Source organism: Urtica dioica, chromosome 9 (assembly GCF_054948205.1).
Source record: "Urtica dioica subsp. dioica isolate 48M chromosome 9, U.dioica_male_clone48M_v1_H2, whole genome shotgun sequence".
NCBI lineage: Eukaryota > Viridiplantae > Streptophyta > Magnoliopsida > Rosales > Urticaceae > Urtica > Urtica dioica.
Window position 1 is genome coordinate 13488210 of NC_142764.1, and position 20092 is coordinate 13508301.

At 38.9% G+C, this 20092-nt stretch overlaps 3 protein-coding genes across 4 annotated transcripts; 1 reads left to right on the top strand and 2 right to left on the bottom strand.

The window, feature by feature from the left end:
• Nucleotides 1-2864: 2864 nt before the first annotated feature.
• Nucleotides 2865-3858, bottom strand: LOC149385084 (uncharacterized). Its single transcript, XM_089627571.1, has 3 exons — nucleotides 3718-3858; nucleotides 3348-3646; nucleotides 2865-3272 (listed from the first exon to the last, which is right to left on the bottom strand). The coding sequence occupies exons 2-3, from the start codon at nucleotides 3633-3635 to the stop codon at nucleotides 2925-2927; spliced, it is 636 nt and encodes a 211-aa protein (XP_089483697.1). The 5' UTR covers nucleotides 3636-3646; nucleotides 3718-3858; the 3' UTR covers nucleotides 2865-2924.
• Nucleotides 3859-7785: 3927 nt separating this feature from the next.
• On the top strand, nucleotides 7786-10635 carry LOC149385085 (kinesin-like protein). Its single transcript, XM_089626088.1, has 4 exons — nucleotides 7786-8872; nucleotides 8942-9117; nucleotides 9208-9431; nucleotides 9519-10635. The coding sequence occupies exons 1-4, from the start codon at nucleotides 7990-7992 to the stop codon at nucleotides 10318-10320; spliced, it is 2085 nt and encodes a 694-aa protein (XP_089482214.1). The 5' UTR covers nucleotides 7786-7989; the 3' UTR covers nucleotides 10321-10635.
• A 2639-nt stretch (nucleotides 10636-13274) lies between these two features.
• Nucleotides 13275-16629, bottom strand: LOC149385086 (ras-related protein RHN1-like). 2 transcript variants are annotated; one of them, XM_089625758.1, is made up of 7 exons: nucleotides 16486-16629; nucleotides 15886-15963; nucleotides 15007-15141; nucleotides 14037-14085; nucleotides 13856-13929; nucleotides 13661-13754; nucleotides 13275-13582 (listed from the first exon to the last, which is right to left on the bottom strand). In XM_089625758.1, the coding sequence occupies exons 1-7, from the start codon at nucleotides 16522-16524 to the stop codon at nucleotides 13482-13484; spliced, it is 570 nt and encodes a 189-aa protein (XP_089481884.1). In that variant the 5' UTR covers nucleotides 16525-16629; the 3' UTR covers nucleotides 13275-13481. The 2 variants fall into 2 exon arrangements, with proteins under 2 accessions (XP_089481884.1, XP_089481883.1); XM_089625757.1 differs by having other exon boundaries at nucleotides 15007-15174.
• Nucleotides 16630-20092: the final 3463 nt, after the last annotated feature.

Consider the following 20092-nt stretch of genomic DNA (forward strand, 5'->3'; position numbering starts at 1 on the left):
GTTTCATCGTTCATGAACGAGGCATTGAAGTGAATCCAGAGAAGATCACAGCCCTATGGAACATGAGACCACCACGAAATATCAAAGAGGTGCAAAAATTGACGGGATGCATAGCTGCACTAAGTCGCTTTATCTCTCGGTCTACCGACCGAAGTATTCATTTCTTCAATATACTCAGAGGCTCCAAAGAATTTGAATGGACCAAGCAGTGCGACGAGAGCTTCGAATCTCTAAAGGAACACTTGGCATGGCCTCCGACTTTGAGAAAAGTACAGGAGGGAGAGCCCTTGGAGATCTACCTAGCCGTCTCGGAGCATGCAGTAAGCTCAGCACTAATCAAGAATGAGGGAAAACACCAAGTCCCGGTTTATTATACTTCGCGGCGTCTTAACGAGGCAGAAGGAAGATACCCGGAACTCGAAAAGCTAGCTTTCGCCCTCATCACTGCCTCTCGGAAGCTAAAACACTACTTCCTTGCACACCCGATTACGGTCCTCACCAATTTCCCACTGCGCCAGGTGCTGCAAAAGCCTAACGTATCCGGAAGGCTAATGAAATGGTCAATTGAGTTGACACAATATGATATACACTTCAGCCCCCGACCAGCAATAAAAGGACAAGCAGTCGCCGACTTCATTGCAGAGTTCACATACAGGCCAGTCGAATTCCCGATTTGGGACATGTATGTAGACGGAGCAGTCAACGAAAAGGGGTCCGGGGTCGGAATTGCGCTATCCGGTCCAGAAGGAGACAAGGTAAAATTCGCTTTAAAATTCGACTTTAATACTTCAAACAATGAAGCTGAGTACGAAGCTATGATACATGGGCTGCAAATAGCAAAAGATTTAGAAATCAAAAAGCTCAAAGTATATTCGAATTCTCAGTTAATTGTTAATCAAATGAAATGTGAATTTCAGGCAAAAGGCGAAAAGATGTCGCTATATGCCGAGAAGGCCAAAAACTTAGCAAACGAATTCGAACTTTGCGAGATCACTCAAGTCCCAAGAGCCATGAACGTAGAGGCCGACGCGTTAGCAAAACACGCCACTCAAGGATCAGACTCAGAGTCAATCCCAGTGATCAAAATTGGGCAGCCCAGCATCGAGCAGGCCACCCACGTGCTTCATGTCGAGCAACGAAAGTCTTGGCAAACTCCGATCAGAAAATACTTGCAGCAGGGAACCCTACCCAACGACAAGAACGAGGCTAGAAGTTTGAAGTTCAGAGCTGCCCGATATTTCCTCGAAGGTCAGAATCTCTACAAAAGGGGATTTTCCCAAGCTCTACTCAAGTGCCTAGATGAAGACGAAGCCGAGTACGCTCTCAAAGAAATCCATGAAGGGATATGCGGAAGTCACATCGGAGGCGAAGCATTGGCGCAAAAGATCATCCGACAAGGACTCTACTGGCCGACATTAAAGGCCGATGCACGGCACATGACGCAAAGATGCGTCAAGTGTCAGAAGTTCTCAAACATCCCGAGGCTTCCACCTAATCCGCTCATCACCCTCTCATGCCCGATCCCATTCGCAGAATGGGGAATAGACCTAATCGGAGCTTTGCCAACAGGCCGAGGAGGATGCAGGTATGCGATTGTAGCCATCGACTATTTTTCAAAGTGGGTTGAAGCCGAACCCTTAAATAAAATAACGGCCCATGCAATTGAGAAATTCGTATGGAAAAATATCATTACTCGTTTTGGAATACCAGTCAAAATTGTATCCGACCACGGAACCCAATTCGACTGCGATTCTTTCAAAAGCTTTTGTGACAAATATGGCATTAACAAAGTTTTTTCTACACCAGTCAGACCACAATCCAATGGATTGGTGGAGGCCGTCAACAAAACGATAAAACACGGCCTGAAAACAAAGTTAGACGAGCAAAAGTCAGAGTGGGTGGATATGCTTCAAGAAGTCCTCTGGTCATACAGGACCACCGAGCACTCCGCCACAGGCGAAACACCTTTCTCCCTCGCATACGGTTCCGACGCGGCCATACCGACCGACGTCTTGATACCAACAATGAGAAGGGAAAAATACTCAACAAAGGTAAACAACGAAATGCTTGAAATTAATCTAGACCTGTTAGAAGAAAAAAGAGAAAACGCCAGATTAAGAAATCTAGCTAACCAGCAAAAGGTTTCTCGGTATTTCAACAGGAGAGTCCGACCAAGGTCATTCAAAGTCGGCGACAAAGTCCTCAGAAGAGTTTTTCTCCACACCAAAATCCACCAGAAGGGAGCCTTCAACGCAAACTGGGAGGGACCTTACATCATCCGAGAAGACTTCGGAAACGGGGCCTACCGACTACAACAGTTGAGCGGCGATATGGAGAAAAACCCCTGGAACGCTGAGCATCTTCGCCGATTTTACGTTTGACTTGTTTATTTGTTAATCTTTTAAAAAGCGGCTTGGTCGCATGTATCGCATTTACATTTTCAAAAAGCGGCTTGGTCGCATGAATTATGTTCACTTGTTAATTTTTCGAAAAGCGGCTTGGTCGCCAAACTTATGATTTCAAGTAATTTTCTATCTTTCAAATTTTCTACTCGGAGTTTCGAGTAATCACGCGCTTATAATTTCAAGTATTTGTTCATCTTTCTTTCCTCTGTTCGCAGTTACGCATTATGTAGTACTTATCATAAATCATCTTTCAAAAATTTCGACAAAGTAAACTGGGCGGCTAGATAACTAACGAACAATTTTTAGAAAAATTACCTAGTAATAGTAGTACTTTACTTTACCAAATTTTTGAAACTAAATTTACACAAAATATAGATCCGACCAAGGATCACTTGTTCAAATCCCGAAAGGGAAAAACAAAAATTACAAAATGAAGATCCGACCTCGAACTGATTGTTCAAAACCCAAGCGGGTTAACAGAAATATAAAAAGAATATATAAAAACAACAACTATAAATCCTATTCCTGGTCGCCTTCTTCGCTAGCCCTTGACTCCGAGTCGAGATCAAGATCCGTCGCATCCAGATTAGGATTCTTCGGACCAAGAAGCCGAACAGCCTCGGTCATCCCAGCGGTATAGAGATCATCGCGCATATCACGATAATCGTCGGAAGCTTTGTACTCTTCCACCGCCGCTAGACGAGCAGCCTCGAGGTCTTCTCGGAACTTTCGAGTTAACTCAGACCTGACCTTGGCTGTCTCATCCTTGGCAGCATCTCTCTCCTTGAGAAATCGATCATTCCTTTGTCTCAAGGAGGTGAGCTCGGAGCCTAGCAGTCCGACTAGCCCGGTCATACTGACAAAATTCTGCAACGATCAAACGATCAGCCACAATGAGTTATCAAAAGAGAAGAGGTACCGACTAGACGAGTCAAAACTTACCGAAATCGCCAAGTCAGTGGCCTGGTTAAGCCTCTCCAAAGGCTCGAGCCTGAGAACCTCCTGAGCCTTCTCGGCAGGGAAACGCTCGCGGAAGAAAGAAACGACCGGAGCCAAAGGATCGGAGGTAGATGAAGGCTCGGCCAGACCCTTAGCGGGAGAAGAGCTCAGAGGCTCCGGAACCTTCGAAATCGACGAGGAAGCCCGTTTGCCGGCCGTCGAAGCCTTAGAAGCCTTGACGCGTTTCGGATTGGGAGGGATCAGCTCGGGAGCAGATTTCTTTTTTGCCATCTGGGCGATCTCTGTTAAGAAACGAAAATGAAAATGAGAAAAGAACATAAGTAAACTGAGAAAGGACAGGTAAAATACTTACTTGAATAAGGGTAATAATAATATTGGTCGAGCAGGTCCGGGTCCGATAACAGGAACGTCGACCGATCAGCCTCTGAAAGATCAAAAATTTCCGAGTGAAGTGGTCGCTCCTCCTCGGAATATTGCGGAAGGGGACCTGAAACCAAACATAAAACATATAAAAACCCAGAACAAAAGCCCGGCTCAGATTATCAAGCAAAAATTCTGGACCAAAATCACACCCAATTCCGAGAACGGAGCCCTTATGGGGCATCTTTCATAAGAGGCGTTCCCTTCGACCCAGAAGAAATGATCTTTCCAATTTTTCTGGCTGGTCGGCAGGCGAGTAACCACCTTAGACTGATCGTCATTAGCCCGAGCATAATAGTAACCATGCTGCCCTGGGGCCGACTTAAAAGAGTAGTATTGTGAGAAATCTTGCAAAGTGACAGGGCGATCATAAATCTTCGCCCACAACACGGCCATCCCGACAAAGATTTTATACACGTTGGGGACGAGCTGGGTAGGAGAACAACCCAGGTCGGACACGAACTGGGAAATGAGTGGATGCATTGGCAACCCTCCGATCACGTTCAAAATGGCCCTATTGAACGCAATCTTTCCGACGGGAGGCTGATCGGCTCTCTCGTGTTCCAGAGGTGCCGAGAGAGTAATTCCCTCAGCTATCTCGAATTCCTCCATCAACCCTTGTAGATATTTCTCGGTAACCCGAGAAGTCCAAACTTTGGCCGAAAACTGGCCCTCTTTCCGTTCAAAGACCAGGGCCTCTTCCTCTTCCTCTGGAAGATCAACCCCAAAAGTCCTCCCACTTGGACCCGGAGTGCCTTGAGAGCAACCCTCTCCTCGGTCTTGCGAAAGAGAAAGGCTCGTCGTATCACGAGATTCCGACCCGCTCTCCTTCGAAGAATCGGACGAGGACGATAACTCCACGACCATAGTGTCCCTACACGACAGGGAAGACGAGTCAATAACCTTTTTCTCGTTATCAACCCCCTCGGACTCAGGATTGGGAGGCACGCATGACTCATCATATGCCATTACAGGACGGTCCCATCCGATCTCTGGGATATGATACCACACGGGACTTCTGAGGAAAGGAAACTTGGACCCATCCAACAAGGTAACACTATCGGGATCAGGTACCGATCGCCGAACGACGCGAGGATCAAAGCTCAGATCAGGACGCGCAAGTCCACCCATAGCCCTAATGAAGTTGAGAAACTAAGATTCCTAAAGTCCGAAGGGTCCGAATACAATAAATAAAGAAGATACCGATCGCCAAACAACAATCTCAAAACAAAAGGAAGATATCAAAAACAATAAAACAAAAGAGAACAGACCTTACCCGCAAGATTGGAGGTCGGAAGATCCGAGCAAAAACGAAGAAGTCAAGAGAAAATCTGAATAAGCAGGTCAAGCCGAGAACGCTCTGAGATCAGAATTCAGAAGAAAAAAGCGAAATGAATTCGAAAGTTGAGGATAGGCCTTATATAAAGACTTCATGAGCGGTGGAGATTAAGCTTGTCCAGGAAGCCAAACACATCTGACCGTCGAAGCAAAAGACGCTACGGTTCAGAAAGGCCCGATGACAAACGACGTCGTCCTGTAAAAAGAAAGAATGAAGAATTCTACTCGGATCATCCCGAGACAAGTAAGCAAAGATGAACACGGTCACGAAGCAAACCGAAATAGTTCCTTACCATTTTTGCTAAAGAAAAAACTAAGAAACTGGGGGGTAGCTGTTACGGGATAAATTAGTCAGACTCCGACCTGGCTAGTCGGACCGCCGAGCAGAAATACGAATCCAGCACCGAGCTCAGGTTAAGTAAACCCAAGGGTCATCCATTAAAAAGGAACGAACCGTTCATAAGTTAAGAACGAAACCCACCGATCAGAACTTCGAAGAGAAGAGAAGAACGTGGGTCAAAGACTAGTCAAAACTAATAGAAAACATGTTTCAAGCTCTAAAACGCACACCTCGACGGTTCAGGAACCGCACGAGGAGCATTAACCGCCTACCTCAGAGAGAGGCGAAAAGCAGTTACCCATAACCGTCCAGAACGTGGGATTGATCACCCCACGTTCCTCAAAATAACCGTCAAAGACACGACCAGACGAGTATAAATAGAGGCAGCAGCACAGAACGAAACACGGACTTTTTTAGACACTTTTCTGTCACTTAGAATCTCTAGAAAACATTGCTCTCTTGTATTAGATTCGTCTGTATAAAGAGAAAATCTTGCCTAAATCACCTCTGTACTCGGAGGCCTTGTACTCGGAGTCGGTATATTTTCGTGAGATATTGTTGTACTAATTTTACAGGTCAACAATAATAATATGCATTTTTTTTGGTCGAATCAAAATGGGGTTTTAAATAAGTTTTAAAGTAGCCCAATAAATATGCTGATGAAAGCGTCATCTTTGCCAAAGACACCTAAATGGGTTACAGGAAAAATTATTATGCCCTTTTTGAGTGCATTAATCTGCTCAGAGCCACATAGGCATCACATGGCAACGGCATCAATCTTGCAATTATCCGAGCAGATAAAGGAAATTCTACCTCCAATGTTCTCTCCTATCATCTTTGGTCTCTAAGGAATAGAGAAAATGTCCGCAATAATAAGAACTAATTAATCAAATATTGACACATTTAATATTAAATGTGTGATGAAATATGTCACGGAATCAATTCGTTTGGGATCGATTTAATACTAAATGTGTGAATATTTAAATTTTGATTGATTTTTAATAATTGTGAAACAAATATTATTGCTCCCAACTTTCCTTAGAACAAGAATTAGAAAAAAAGAGGCTGTAAAATGAAGGCTCGAATAAAAGTTCCTACTACTAGACTAGACACTAGTAACACCTTGCTTTTATTTTTATTATATATTTATTTGTATTTTTGCTCAGAAGTAACCTTTGCTTTCACTTTCATACGCCACGCTTAAGAGTCAGCCACGTGTCATTTTTTTAAACGTGGCCACCCAACTAGTCCAAAACCAAATAGAAGAGATAGGTTCCCCAAATAATTCAACTTAAATAAAAAAATGATTCAGATATTTTAAGAGATATACAATATAACTATTATTAATATTATTGTGATGAATACTTCTTCAATCAATGTAGCTATCATAATATTAGAAGGAAAAAAAAACCACTCTTAAGTTTATATAGTACGGAAGCGAAAAATAGTTGGTACTAATATCTCAATTGTAGTTTAGAAATGGGAAAATAACACATTTATACCCTGTGTTTTAGTGAAATGTCGAGTTTAACCCTCGGTTTTCAAAAATGTCGAGTTCATACCCTCTGTTTAACTAAAATGACGAAATTATACCCTGAAATAGACAACAGTGTCACGAATATTATTTTTATTGACTTTTCATTGACGTTGACTATAATATTTATATATAAACATCAATTATCTTTATTCATTCGCGCCATATATGTAATTTATATAAAAACTAAAAAATAAACAACAGTCTTTTAATCGCGAAGAACACAGAAAGAGGCAAATGAGCAAACATTGATAGTTGATATTAATCAAAATCGCATATTCGTACAGAGAATCAAGGATTTAAAGTTACAATTCGAACACGGAATGAAATCATTTCTTAGGAAGTATGAGTTTTATTATTTAATTTCAATTTAAGACTATTTTTATTTCAAAATTGATAATTTAGAAGTTAGGGTACTGATTTAGATTTGATTCGGTTTTTCTTATATAAGAGTTAATATCAATGAAAGGGAGACTTGTGACGCTGTTATTCATTTCAAGGTATAATTTCGTCATTTTAGTTAAACATAGGGTATAATTTCGTTATTTTAGTTAAACAGAGGGTATGAACTCGACATTTTTGAAAACCGAGGGTTAAACTCGACATTTCACTAAAACACAGGGTATAAATATGTTATTTTCCCTTTAGAAATTGCCAAATTGTCAAGGCATAATAAATTAATAATTTCTGGTGGGTGAGTACAATAATAATTTAAAATCTAAAAAATCCTCATCTTCAATCCCAATAATTTCCTCGTAACAATAAAGTCGTGGAACGACACCGTCTCGAGCTCCCCCTTGTTGTAGGTTCGTTTTTTTTCCAACTCGACAACAAGTATCGAGTCTGACAAGGACACGCCAAAAAGCAGAGCGAATTCGAATCGAGAAACCAAAAAAAAAAAGGGAAAGTAAACGAACCCAAAGCCCTTTCCTTTCGGTGCATATGGCGTTTGTAGTAGCTGTACTTGGTTTTTGAGAGAGAGAGAGAGAGAGATGGGTTGTACGCAGTCGAAGATCGAGAACGAGGAGGCGGTGGCGCGGTGCAAGGAGCGGAAGCTTCACATGAAGGACACCGTGGCGGCGAGGAACGCCTTCGCGGCGGCGCACTCCTCGTACGCCATGGGCCTGAAGAACACCGGCGCCGCCCTCTCCGACTACGCCCACGCCGAGGCCAACCACACCGCCCCTCCCTCCGCCGCCGAGCCCCCGCCGCAGCCCCCCCTCCCCGACACCCTCCCCCCGCCGCCCCCGCCGCCCTCCGCCGCCCCGGCCCCGCTCCAGCGCGCCGCCACCATGCCCGAGATCGCCAAGCCCGACCCGGTCTCCAGGCCCAAGCCCATCATCGAGGACGCCGAGGACGCCGACGAGGACGAGGAAGCCGAGGCCGCCGCCAGTCTGAGGCGGCGCCGCAGAGGTGGTGTCGCTTCGGAGGCGCCGCCGCCGCGTGTGGCCACGTACCAGCAGCAGCAGGCGACGTTCGACTTCTTCTTCGACTACGAGAGCATGCCGAGGCCCACTCTGAGCGAGATGGAGGCCGAAGACGAGGAGATCGTCGAGAGACCTAAGCGAGAGAAAGCAGCCCCTGTCCAAGCGGTGGAGACTGCGAAGCCGGAGGAGGTTCTCCCTCCTCCGCCGGTGAAGGTGGAAGAGGAAGCTCCGCCTCCGCCGTTTCCGCCTCCTCCGCCGGAGGCTGCCGGCCTGAAGAAGGCGAAGCCTGGTGCCCCCGTTCCGGCGCCGAAGAGGCCCGTCAACTTGCTCAAGGTGTTTGTGGATCTCGACGATCATTTTCTCAAGGCCTCGCAGAGCGCTCACGAGGTCTCCAAGATGCTCGAGGCCACCCGGCTTCACTACCACTCCAATTTCGCCGATAATCGAGGTCAGGCCGTTGCGCTGTATCGACCTATGATCGAGGAAACCTCTTGTTGATGATGTTTTTTTATTTCAGGGCATATCGACCACTCTGCTCGAGTAATGCGTGTCATCACTTGGAACCGGTCGTTCAAAGGCTTGCCTAACAACTACGATGCGAACGACGACTTCGACTCGGAAGAGCAGGAAACCCACGCCACGGTTTTGGATAAGCTGTTAGCTTGGGAAAAGAAGCTTTACGACGAAGTCAAGGTACGCGATCCGGGATCTTTGAGACGGTGAAATCATTATTGATGTTGCTTTTCATGAGTGGATTTTATTTCTGATGGTGGGGTTGGATAGGCAGGGGAAGTGATGAAGTTTGAGTACCAAAGGAAGGTGAACTCGCTGAGCAAGCTGAAGAAACGCGGTGGCAACTCCGATGCTTTGGAGAAAGCAAAAGCGGCGGTGAGCCTTCTTCACACGAGATACATAGTTGACATGCAAGCCATGGACTCCACGGTCTCCGAGATCAACCGTTTGCGCGATCAACAGCTCTTCCCCAAACTCGTCCAGCTTGTTGATGGGTCAGTAATTTCCATATAATTAACTCATGTATACGAAAAAGGTCAAAAGTGTATATGCTGAGTCGTTGCTTGTGTTGGAACGTACAGGATGGCGAGGATGTGGGAGACGATGCGAGAGGAGCACGAGGCCCAATCGAGGATCGTCCTAGCCCTGAAATACATCGACATATCACAGACTCTGAAGGAGACGAGCGAGCACCACCACGGAATCACGTCCCAGCTGTGCGGGGTGGTGCACGAGTGGTGCTCCCAGTTCGAGAAGCTCGTGCAGAAGCAGAGGCAGTACATAAAGTCCCTGAACGCGTGGCTGAAGCTCAACCTCATCCCGACCGAGACGAGCATGAAGGAGAAAGTGTCGTCCCCTCCGAGGCCGCAGAACCCTCCGATCCAGAGGCTCCTCCTCGCCTGGCACGACCACCTCGACAGGCTCCCCGACGAGGTCGCCAGGTCAGCCATCTCCAACTTCGGCGCCGTCATCGACACCATCAGCATCCAGCAGGACGAGGAGATGAGGCTGAGAGAGAGGTGCGAGGAGACGAGGAGAGAGCTCTCCCGAAAAACCCGGGCCTTCGAGGACTGGTACCGCAAGTATATGCAGCGCATGATTCCCGAGGACGGCGAGGCTGACGGGAACCTGAACGCCGACGACGCCGTTGTGGAGAGACAGATGGCCGTGGATTTGGTGAAGAAGAGGCTCGAGGAGGAGCAAGAAGCCTATCAGAGGCATTGCCTCCAGGTGAGAGAGAAGTCCCTCGTCAGCCTCAGAACTCGCCTTCCCGAGCTTTTCAGAGCCCTGTCAGAGTTTTCCGTGTCCTGTTCCGCAATGTACAGTGAGTTGAGAGTCAGGTCGCAGCCACGTAATCGCAATGAGAACGCGGGCTCCGTGTAGACCCCACACTGTATATTTTACAAAACTTTGGTCAGTTGTATCTTTTTGTTCTCAATTTTTTTTTAATTTACCCTCCATTATAGCTCATTAGTAGCTGTATTAGGTGGGTAATAATGTATTTATAAGGTCATTGGAGAAAATGTCTTTAATTCATGTCTTTCTGTATTCAATAGATTTCTATGTTTTTTTGCTGAAACTTTGTGTACGTTCTTTGCCCTCAAAGAAGGGCATGTAAACATAGGGAAGAAGCCAATTGCCATTCGTGGTTAAACCTGTAAATCACAAGGTTCCATTGGTGATTTCTTCAATATCAAATTTTGGTTTTTTTTGTTTGGAAGGAAATATCAAATATTAATTGAATAAATGTTTATTACACTTAAGGTCACTCTCTTGGTTTAGAATCAAGTATTTATTGAACTACATCGACTTGTTTGTCTTAAAACGTCAGAAAATATTTTAGTTTTCCAGGTCCTTTTTTGGGGGAATTTTTTTGTAAGGGAGTTTTTTGGGGCATTGGTAGTACCAGTGTATGGTCTGTTAACTTAAGTCTCATTAAGTCTCCACCGTTGGTTGTATTATTCAGTACTTGGTTAACAGGTCAATGATTAAAAAATATAAAGTCAACGACATGAATAAAATGATTGTAGTCACTGTTAATTGTTACCCAGTCGCTAAAAGTCACTATTACTCAATTGAAATATTTTTTTTGACAAATGTTATTTTTTATTTTGCATACCTCATGATACAAATGTTTTATTAAATATCGAATCGATTGAATAAACTAAAATAAATAATTTCGTACTATTATTGTAGTAGAATTTGTTGCAACCATCTGATTTCTTAGCTTTATTTGCGATTCAAGCTAAAATTTCATTTTATAATAGCCCACCAAGCCGAAATAAATTAAATTAACTAAAATAGTTCATTTAATTAATTCCGACCCGTTAAAGTATTTTATTAATAAAATAAAACTGGACTACTGGTCTAATTGTCCCATTATTATTTTCCATGTATAAAATATAATGTGGAGGAATGAATTTATATTCAAGAGAAGATAAATTAAAGGGCTTTGTCGAAACTAATTTATTAATGGGCACTGTAGCAAAATAGCCAATTTGAAACTATAGATTTTGTTTTTAGCCTATGTTTCATAACTTTTAGAGAAATAGCCAACGTGCTTAGGTGTCAATAATTAATAGACTAATTTGCCCTTTTACTTAATCAAATGGAAATAATGAATATAATTATATTAAATAATAGGCAATAACAATATAAAATAACAGACAATTTCAAAATTGTTACACGTAACCTTTAACCTCTAACAAATCTCAACAAAATATTTTTATCAAAGATATCATTAATCACGCGGCGCGCTAATCTAGAACGGCTCACCAAGACTGACGTTACTGTTGGGAACCTGTCAACACAGATAATAAACGTAAATTACTGGAAATTATCTCATTCTCCACATTTAAGTCATTTGAATGGAAATAACTGGAAATAACTGTAAATAAATCATCTGTACCTCGTCGGTGAACTTCCTGATCCCGAATCGCAGAGCTTCGTCAGAGCAGGTGCCTCCACGTCAAGCCCTGAGATCTCTTCGGCGCGCTTCCTCAGCAAATCGCAGCGCTCGAGCCAAAGCCGGTGCCTCGTCTTCCCTTTCACGGACGAGAACCCGACGTCGTTGAGGACTCCGGCGAGCCGCTCCGCCGCCTCCTGGAACAGTCCCGCCGAGAGCAGAAACTCGATGAAAGTCCTCGACGTGGGTCGGGTCGAACATGAGGAATCGCCGGAAGACTCGCAGGGACGTGTCGGAAGGGACTCCGGGGAGGGAGACCAAGGCGAGATAGGGTCCCCAGACTCGGTCATGTTGGGTCACGGGGAGGGCTCGGAGGGCTGGGTTGAAAGCTCGGCGGGAGAGGAGAACGTGGAAGAGGAAGATAGATAACGTGGTTAAAAAATCTAGATCTGTTTTGTGGAGAGAGAGAGAGAAAAAGACGTGGAAGAGAGAAAGAATGTGAATTCAAATATTTGGTAACCACCTTCTACAAAATAGGAATTTAAAATGCACAAAAAAGGGAAAAAAATAAATAAAAAAAAACTACTTTAATTATTGAAGGACAAAAAAGTAAAAAATATTTTGCCACCTAATACGTTTGGTTATTTCCTTAAAAATCTCCAAACATAGGCTAGATCCCAAACCAAACGTTTTAGGTGGCCTAATTACTTAGAAAACTCTTTATTAATAGACAGACTAAATATATCGTCTAATTAGTTTACGTTCTTTAAAATTTTATTTTAGTTATTATTTAATTTAAGAGAACATACTTTAAACCACAACATTTTAGTATCTCCAACATATCCATGACCCAAATCTAAAACCTAAACTAAATTACTAAAACCTAATTTACTCAAATGTAAACTAAAACCTAAAAATACAAGGAAATAGTCACGAATCTTCAAATTGCCTTCAAATTTTCAAATCCGAAGATATTACAAAGTATTTGCCTCTCGCGTTTCTATAATGGATATATATATATATATATATATATATATATATATATATATATATATATATATATATATATATATTAAATACGAAATCCACATATCTATGAAGTGAAATTATTTCATATTCATTTCTCTCCACAACACATCTATATATATTTTTTCTTCACATTTTGTGATATATTTTAACAAACTTTGAGCATTCATTTATCACTCAACTTAGTTCCGAAGGGAGGTGAAATTGAGGGGAGCCATAATTCCCCTCAAAATTTGTTTTTGCAGTTTTTGCCAGTTTTTAAATTTATTTAACCTAAAGATATACAAATTAGCTCATCGTGAACTTTTTCCGTGTATTAGCCCCAAAGTTACATCCTGTCAATATATATATATATATATATATATATATATATATATATATATATATATATATATATATATAATACATGCAATTGCCATTTCCATACTGGGAAGGGAATACACGCCAAATTTTGGAGCCTCCATTTTTTTTTTTGGGGTTAAGTATTGTTGTTTAGTTAATATCACATTCCCTTTTCTGTTTCTTTTTCTGCTTTGATGTATGCATTTATTTACACGTACATTCCATGCCTAAATAGAGGATCCGATTAGGAAGTAATTCAATGATACACATGTCATCCTAAGCAACAAAACCCTCTTCTCTTGTTTCGGACTTCATTGTTAAGATTCATTCCTGTGCTAGGCTTTGACGGAAAAGCTTTGGCTAGTCTCTTTGCTGTGTAAATAATAAAATGTTTGCAATCAGAACCAAATCAAGATTATAACATCTTTAGAAATTACTTGGATATCTTACCTATCTCATAAAAGAGCTCGTTTATATTTTCTGCAGTCTTTGCCGAGGTTTCGATGTAATACATCCCATTTTCTTGTGCAAATTGTTCACCTTCCTGAAACCATACCAATTTGATTGACAATCAATGTCTTATGTAGAGACAAAAAATTCAAAATAAATGTTCTTTTTTTTTTGTTGTTGGTAAAAAATGCAGACCTCTTTTTCAACCTCTCTGTTTGGTTCCAGGTCAGACTTGTTAGCAACCAATGCCATAACCAAACTCAAGTTACCTAATAAAATTCAGTGGTTCCATGGTCAATACCTTAATCATAATCTAGAACTTCGAAAAAAAATTTAAACTAGTAGTTAACCACGCTTCAAATTCTGCTGGCAATACCTTGTCTTTGTAGTTCTTGAACCCATTTTTTTGCTCTGACAAATGTGTCCTGAGGAAATCCAAGATAAAAGTCAGAAGATCATCACTCATCGTACGAAATGAAATTGACTCAGTTGTTGATTCACAAATAAAGTATGATTATGCCACAAAGACAAACTAATTGAGAATTTTCGAAATGCTTTAGAAGAAAGCACATAAATAGATACTTGATACGACGAAACGAGAACAGGGAAATGAGTGATTAATGTATGAATTTAGGCACCGAGATTTCTAATCTTTTCATAAAATTTATTGATAACAAGTATTACTTCTAAATTGATCAAAACCCTATATATGAAGTAATTTTGGAATTATTTTATCGAAATCTTATATTTGAAGTAAAAGATCATTCCCCCAAAACCTCCAAACACCTAATCAGATAAACTATTAGATCAACTACGTATATTCTTCACATTTAAATATTGAAGAAGTATATGAGAATAAAATAACTTAATTAAATGGGTTGGCAGACAAGACCGATAACAATTCCATATATTTAAAGTCATTTAAGACTTGTTCAAGAAAAAAATAAAAAAATACTCACAAATCTTTAAAACATATCTAATCTTTTTTTGAATTACAAAACACTTAATCATATACAATTCGACTAAACAATTGTACACTTCATTGGATCAATGTATCCAAATGTTACTAATTAATTGAAGGGGAAGCTCTAGATTAATTTAATCATGAGAATAGTGTTTCTTAAACTGTAAATAGTTATTTTCTTATAAATGAAACTCTAGGCTGTAAAAAAAAAAAAAAAAAAAAGTTAAATGAAGCCTAAAATGATAAAAAAAAATTAAAAAAAAAAACATCAAGAAACTTGAAAAATCTATTTTTGTAATAAAACTTTAGATGCATTGTTGTTCATGTGATTAGTTAAAGAAAAGCGTCAATTTGGAGTTAATTAAACGTTGTGTGGTATTACCATGGTGGAAATGTCGTAGACAACAATGGCGGCTGCAGCGCCACGGTAGTACATGGGAGCCAAACTGTGGTAACGCTCTTGCCCCGCCGTGTCCCAAATGTCGAACTTCACCGTTGCTTCCGTTAGTGATAATATCTGTGTGAAAAATGCTGCTCCAATTGTTGGTTCCTGAGATATATATGGCACATTTAAGGATGACAATTTGACCCGTTATCCGAGTTCTGGCCCGTTATCCGATTTTATCGGATCGGATAATACCCATTCTTTTTTAGTAAACGGGTATACCGGTAATACCCGTTAAGGTTTTAATGGGTCCGGGTCCGGGTAACGGAATAGTCATCTCGTACCCGGTTACCCGGGACCCGACCCGTTAACTATTAAATATTTAAAAATATAATAAATCATTATATGTTCACCTAATTAGATGACCCAATTTGCAATAAAGATTACCCAATTTGCAATGAAGACTTTTTTATATTTTTTTTATTTTGAATTTTAATGTTCTTTATATTGTAGTAGCATTATGATATTTTTCACATAAATTTTATTATTTTTAAACTTTATATTGTTGATGGATTTTTATTTTATAAACAGGTAAACGAGTAAGCAAGTCTACCCGACCCGCTACCCTTTTTTTAAACCAGATAAACGGTAACGGGTCTAATATTTTTAACCCGCTTACCCGACGAGTATCTCTGTTACCCGGCCTGTCTCAAAACCCGGGTAAACGAGTCCGGGTAAACGGTAAAAAATTATAGCGGGTACGGGTAACGGAATAAGTGTACCCGACCTTAACCCGTACCCGTTGCGGCACATTTATTTTTTCCACATAATACATATAGCATATAATAAAAAAAAAGAGATTGTTCAGAAATTTACCTGGTGGTCATAAAATTGGCCTTTCACAAATCTCATTACCAAACTTGTTTTCCCAGTTCCCATGTCCCCAAGAAGCACCTAAACAGGAATTTAATATAAAATATATTTCAAAATGAATTTATATTAAATATAGAACCAAGTTAATTTGGCAGATTTGAGATGTTTCTTACAACTCTCATTTTCCAAAAGGCATATATATATATATATATATATATATATATATATATATATATATAGTTGTGTTAGATACATAAGAGTACTTAATTTCTGCTTATTCTCCATCAGCAAGGTTCTTGTTTTCCACTTTTACGACAGTCCATGTCACAAAAAACTATATTTATTTTCAAATTTATAATAAAAAACTGTATTTAATGTGAATTGTAGCAATAAAAGTAAAATAAAGATTTACTAATAGATAATAGGAAAAAACCTTCTATGTAATCATATTTTTAAAGTTATCCCTATTCATGCGACTCGATCAATAAAATCTGGCTCAGATCTTTTATTTGTTGTATCCTAGGATTTCATGGGAAGAAAAAAAAAGGTAACTATAAATAAAGCAAGAGAAAGTGAAACAATGTCAAGGTAAGACATACCCACCAGTTTGGCTTGTATGATTTTGTTTCCAGGCCTTGCCATGCATGAACTATGATCAAAATTATAAAATCAAGCAAAAGAAAGTAATGAGTAAAACTACTACAGAAAGTTTTCTGTTTAGTATATTTGCGGTGTCGAAATGAAAGATTTGTGTAGACTTTAATTGGAAACCTTGATGAAACTAGAAACGAAGGCAGCCAAGGACTAGTAGTTTTAGTTGACTGTTAGTTCCGGCAAACAATATTCTTTTATTATTATTTACACATGGGATAGACCAACCACAACGCTTATTCACAAAATTAGGTATTTATTTAACAAAACAAACCAAAAAAAAAAAAAAAAATTGTTTAACAAATCAAACTTAAAGTGATGGGCCGTTTCACATTGTATTGTAACTTCTCATTCCTTCTAGTAACATGGCTTGAACTTCAATAGTTCAATGAATGAAAGAAAAAAATATATTAATTATTGATTTTTTTTAGTCTTTTCTATTTTCTTATGCCTTCTCTAATCCAACATAGAGAGCAAGCGATTTTGTCGCTATAATATAACTTTCCACATCATCCCCGCGAATCAATTGAAGATGATCTTCTTTGATAAGAACTTAATATGCTTTCCCTATCTAAAACAACTAATATTGATTTTTTTAGGGAACTAAGATAGAATTATTATTATTATTATTATTTTTATTATTATTATTATTATTATTATTATTATTATTATTATTATTATTATTATTTTCAATAAAAAGTTCCTCAAAAGAACATATTGATAAAAATCAAAGAATTAGATTACAAAAATAGCGCAAAAAAAAAAAAAAAAAAAACATCTACAGAAAAAAAAAAATGAAAAATGGACCTCAAACAATCATAAATACAACGAAATAACTTGTGAGTAACTCGTCTATGTATGTAACTAATCATTATCAAATTACTACATGAATCACGAACGGAAATGTTGGTCTTCAGGGGTCTTTTTTTTATTGAGATCCATGTCCAAAGAAAATCATATTATTAAAAAAGGGCGGGCTAGATTTGTGGCCATTTTGAAACTTGTAATTGTATTTTAGCCACCTTTTAGATAATTTGTGACAATTGGCCATCTTCATTTATTACCAGGTGCAAATAGACATGTGTACCTCTACAACTTATTCCCGCCCAATGCTACGTGAATGTGTTACATGAGAAAAAAAAACCAATAAATACAATTAATAAGGCATATTTAATGGTACACGTAACCAATTACACAATTTAAAATAGAAAACCAAAACATATAAGCCATTCAACACATTAAAATCGCAGAAAAAAGCTCTTGGAGAAGATAAAGGCCACGTATCAATGATAATTAACAATAATTAATTCTGAACAAAACCATAAAAATATTGACAAAAAGAGATAAACAAACGCGTATTAACAAAAATTAACGATTATTTACTGTGAAGAACATATAATCTTGAGACCAGTACGTTATTAACGATTATTATTGATTATTAACTGTTATATATTACTAATTATTACTGCGAAAATTTGAAGAAAAACATAAAAATGAAACGTGTCCTTTGTATAACGGTTTTTTTTTTTTTTTTTTTTTTTTTTTTTTTTTTTAAGTTTATTTTGAAATCATAAACTCCAGATCCTATAATTAAGGAATTTAAAGAATAATGATATTTTTTTAATACGAAAATCAATTTTATTAATTAACTAATAAGGGTATATTCGGTACAAAATTAGTGGTTTCACTCGCCACATCATCAATTTGGCTAATTATTAATTATTAACTAAAGGTTGGTTATAATAAAATTAATATGTTTTAAGTGGTTTAGTTGTTAACGATTCTCATTAAAAAACACTATGATTAAAGATCGGGCGATACAAAAAACCAGATCTAATAAGTCTAAATTATTAAAACATAATCAAAGGAAAAAAACATGAAAAATAAAATAAAGATAAAAGATACTTTCTTCTAAGTCAAGACTCTTTCATTGGTTCGAAACCACCGAAGTCTCCGTATTCTAAGAAAAACGACGAAATCAAAGATTGAAAACCGGAATCATAATCTTTTGGGAGAGAGAGCTGCTAGAGTATTTATATTCATAGAATTATCTCAATCACACATGATACGTTGATTATTATAATGTTCACAGCTAGCTAGATTAATAGTGATATATAATTATTTTTGAGCATGATGGAAGACTCCTCAAAACTACTTTTCACCGCAAAAAGTTCATAGATAGTGAGTTAATGCTGGCAAAAATACTTAACATTATTTGAAATCAAAATTATATATTTAATTATTATTTTGCGATGACAAAAATAACTAATATTATACTTTAGTTACACCGTAAATACGTAAATCGTTAAGTTGGATACAAAAATACATGACAGACTCATATTTAGTAAAAAAAAAGTATTTTTTTTAAAATTAATTAAACATTAATTAAGTCATTTTATAACACACAAAAATTCAAAAGAAAAAAAATATCTCTCGTCATCAATATACCAAATTTATTAATTTTTTAAAGTTCAATTAAACATTTATTCATTTTATAGTAAAAAAAAAAATCTTAGTCATTTTTCTTAAAACTAATTTAAAAATTAAATATATCTTTTTATAATATTTTTTATAAAAATAATTCAACAATAGTTATATCATTTTTTTATACAAAAAAATATATCACTAATTTATCTTAAAACTAATTAAACATTAGGGCTATTTTGCTCAATAGCCTAATTGACCCACCAAAATTAAGGGACTAGTCCAAGTTTCAATTTATTAACTAAATAGCTCAACATTTAGACACATCCTAAACTACCCCTAACTAAAACTCGTTCAATTCGCTAAAAAAAAAACTCTGTTCTTCACATTCGTTCTTTCTCCTCATCGGAGCCCTAGCCCTAGTATTTCTCCTCTGCGCTCGCTCTCGGAGCTGGAAAACCAGGGTGCATGAAGCACAGCTCCGGATCACCGGAATTGCCGCCTCCGTCTCCGACGACGCGAAGTCAGGCGCCGGAGCGATGGTGACGATCGAGGAGAGGAATATCGCAGTCCTCCAAGGTGAAGCACAGCTCCGGATCAATCCCTCTCGTCTCCAACGAGATCACCGGAATCGCCGCCTCCATCTCCGACGAAGCGAAGCCAGGCGCCGGAGCGACGTCGACGATCGAGGAGGGGAAAATCGCAGTCCTCCACGGCCGCGAGGTCAGAGTCGAGTTTCCGGCGGGGAAGAGAGGGATTCGATGATTTTGTTGATTCACTGTAAATTCGCGAATATGCTAATTTAATTAACGTACTAGAGTGAGTTAGGTTAATTAATTAACTGATTCGTGAAGGATTTGAAATAAAAAAAAAAATTACAAAAATAAGAACTTAAGTCAAGTGATATTCAAAGCATTCAATTAATTAACCTAATTCATAATTCAATCATTTAGTAAATTAACTTTACTCACAAAAAATCATAACCTAAGCTAATATTCAACCAATAAGTTAACTAATTAACCTAACTCACTCCAGTATGTTAATTAAATTAACCTATCGCGAATGAAGTGAGGGCATTATGGTCTGAGCCGAATATATGAGTTATTTGCTTAATAAAATGAAACTTGGGCTATTC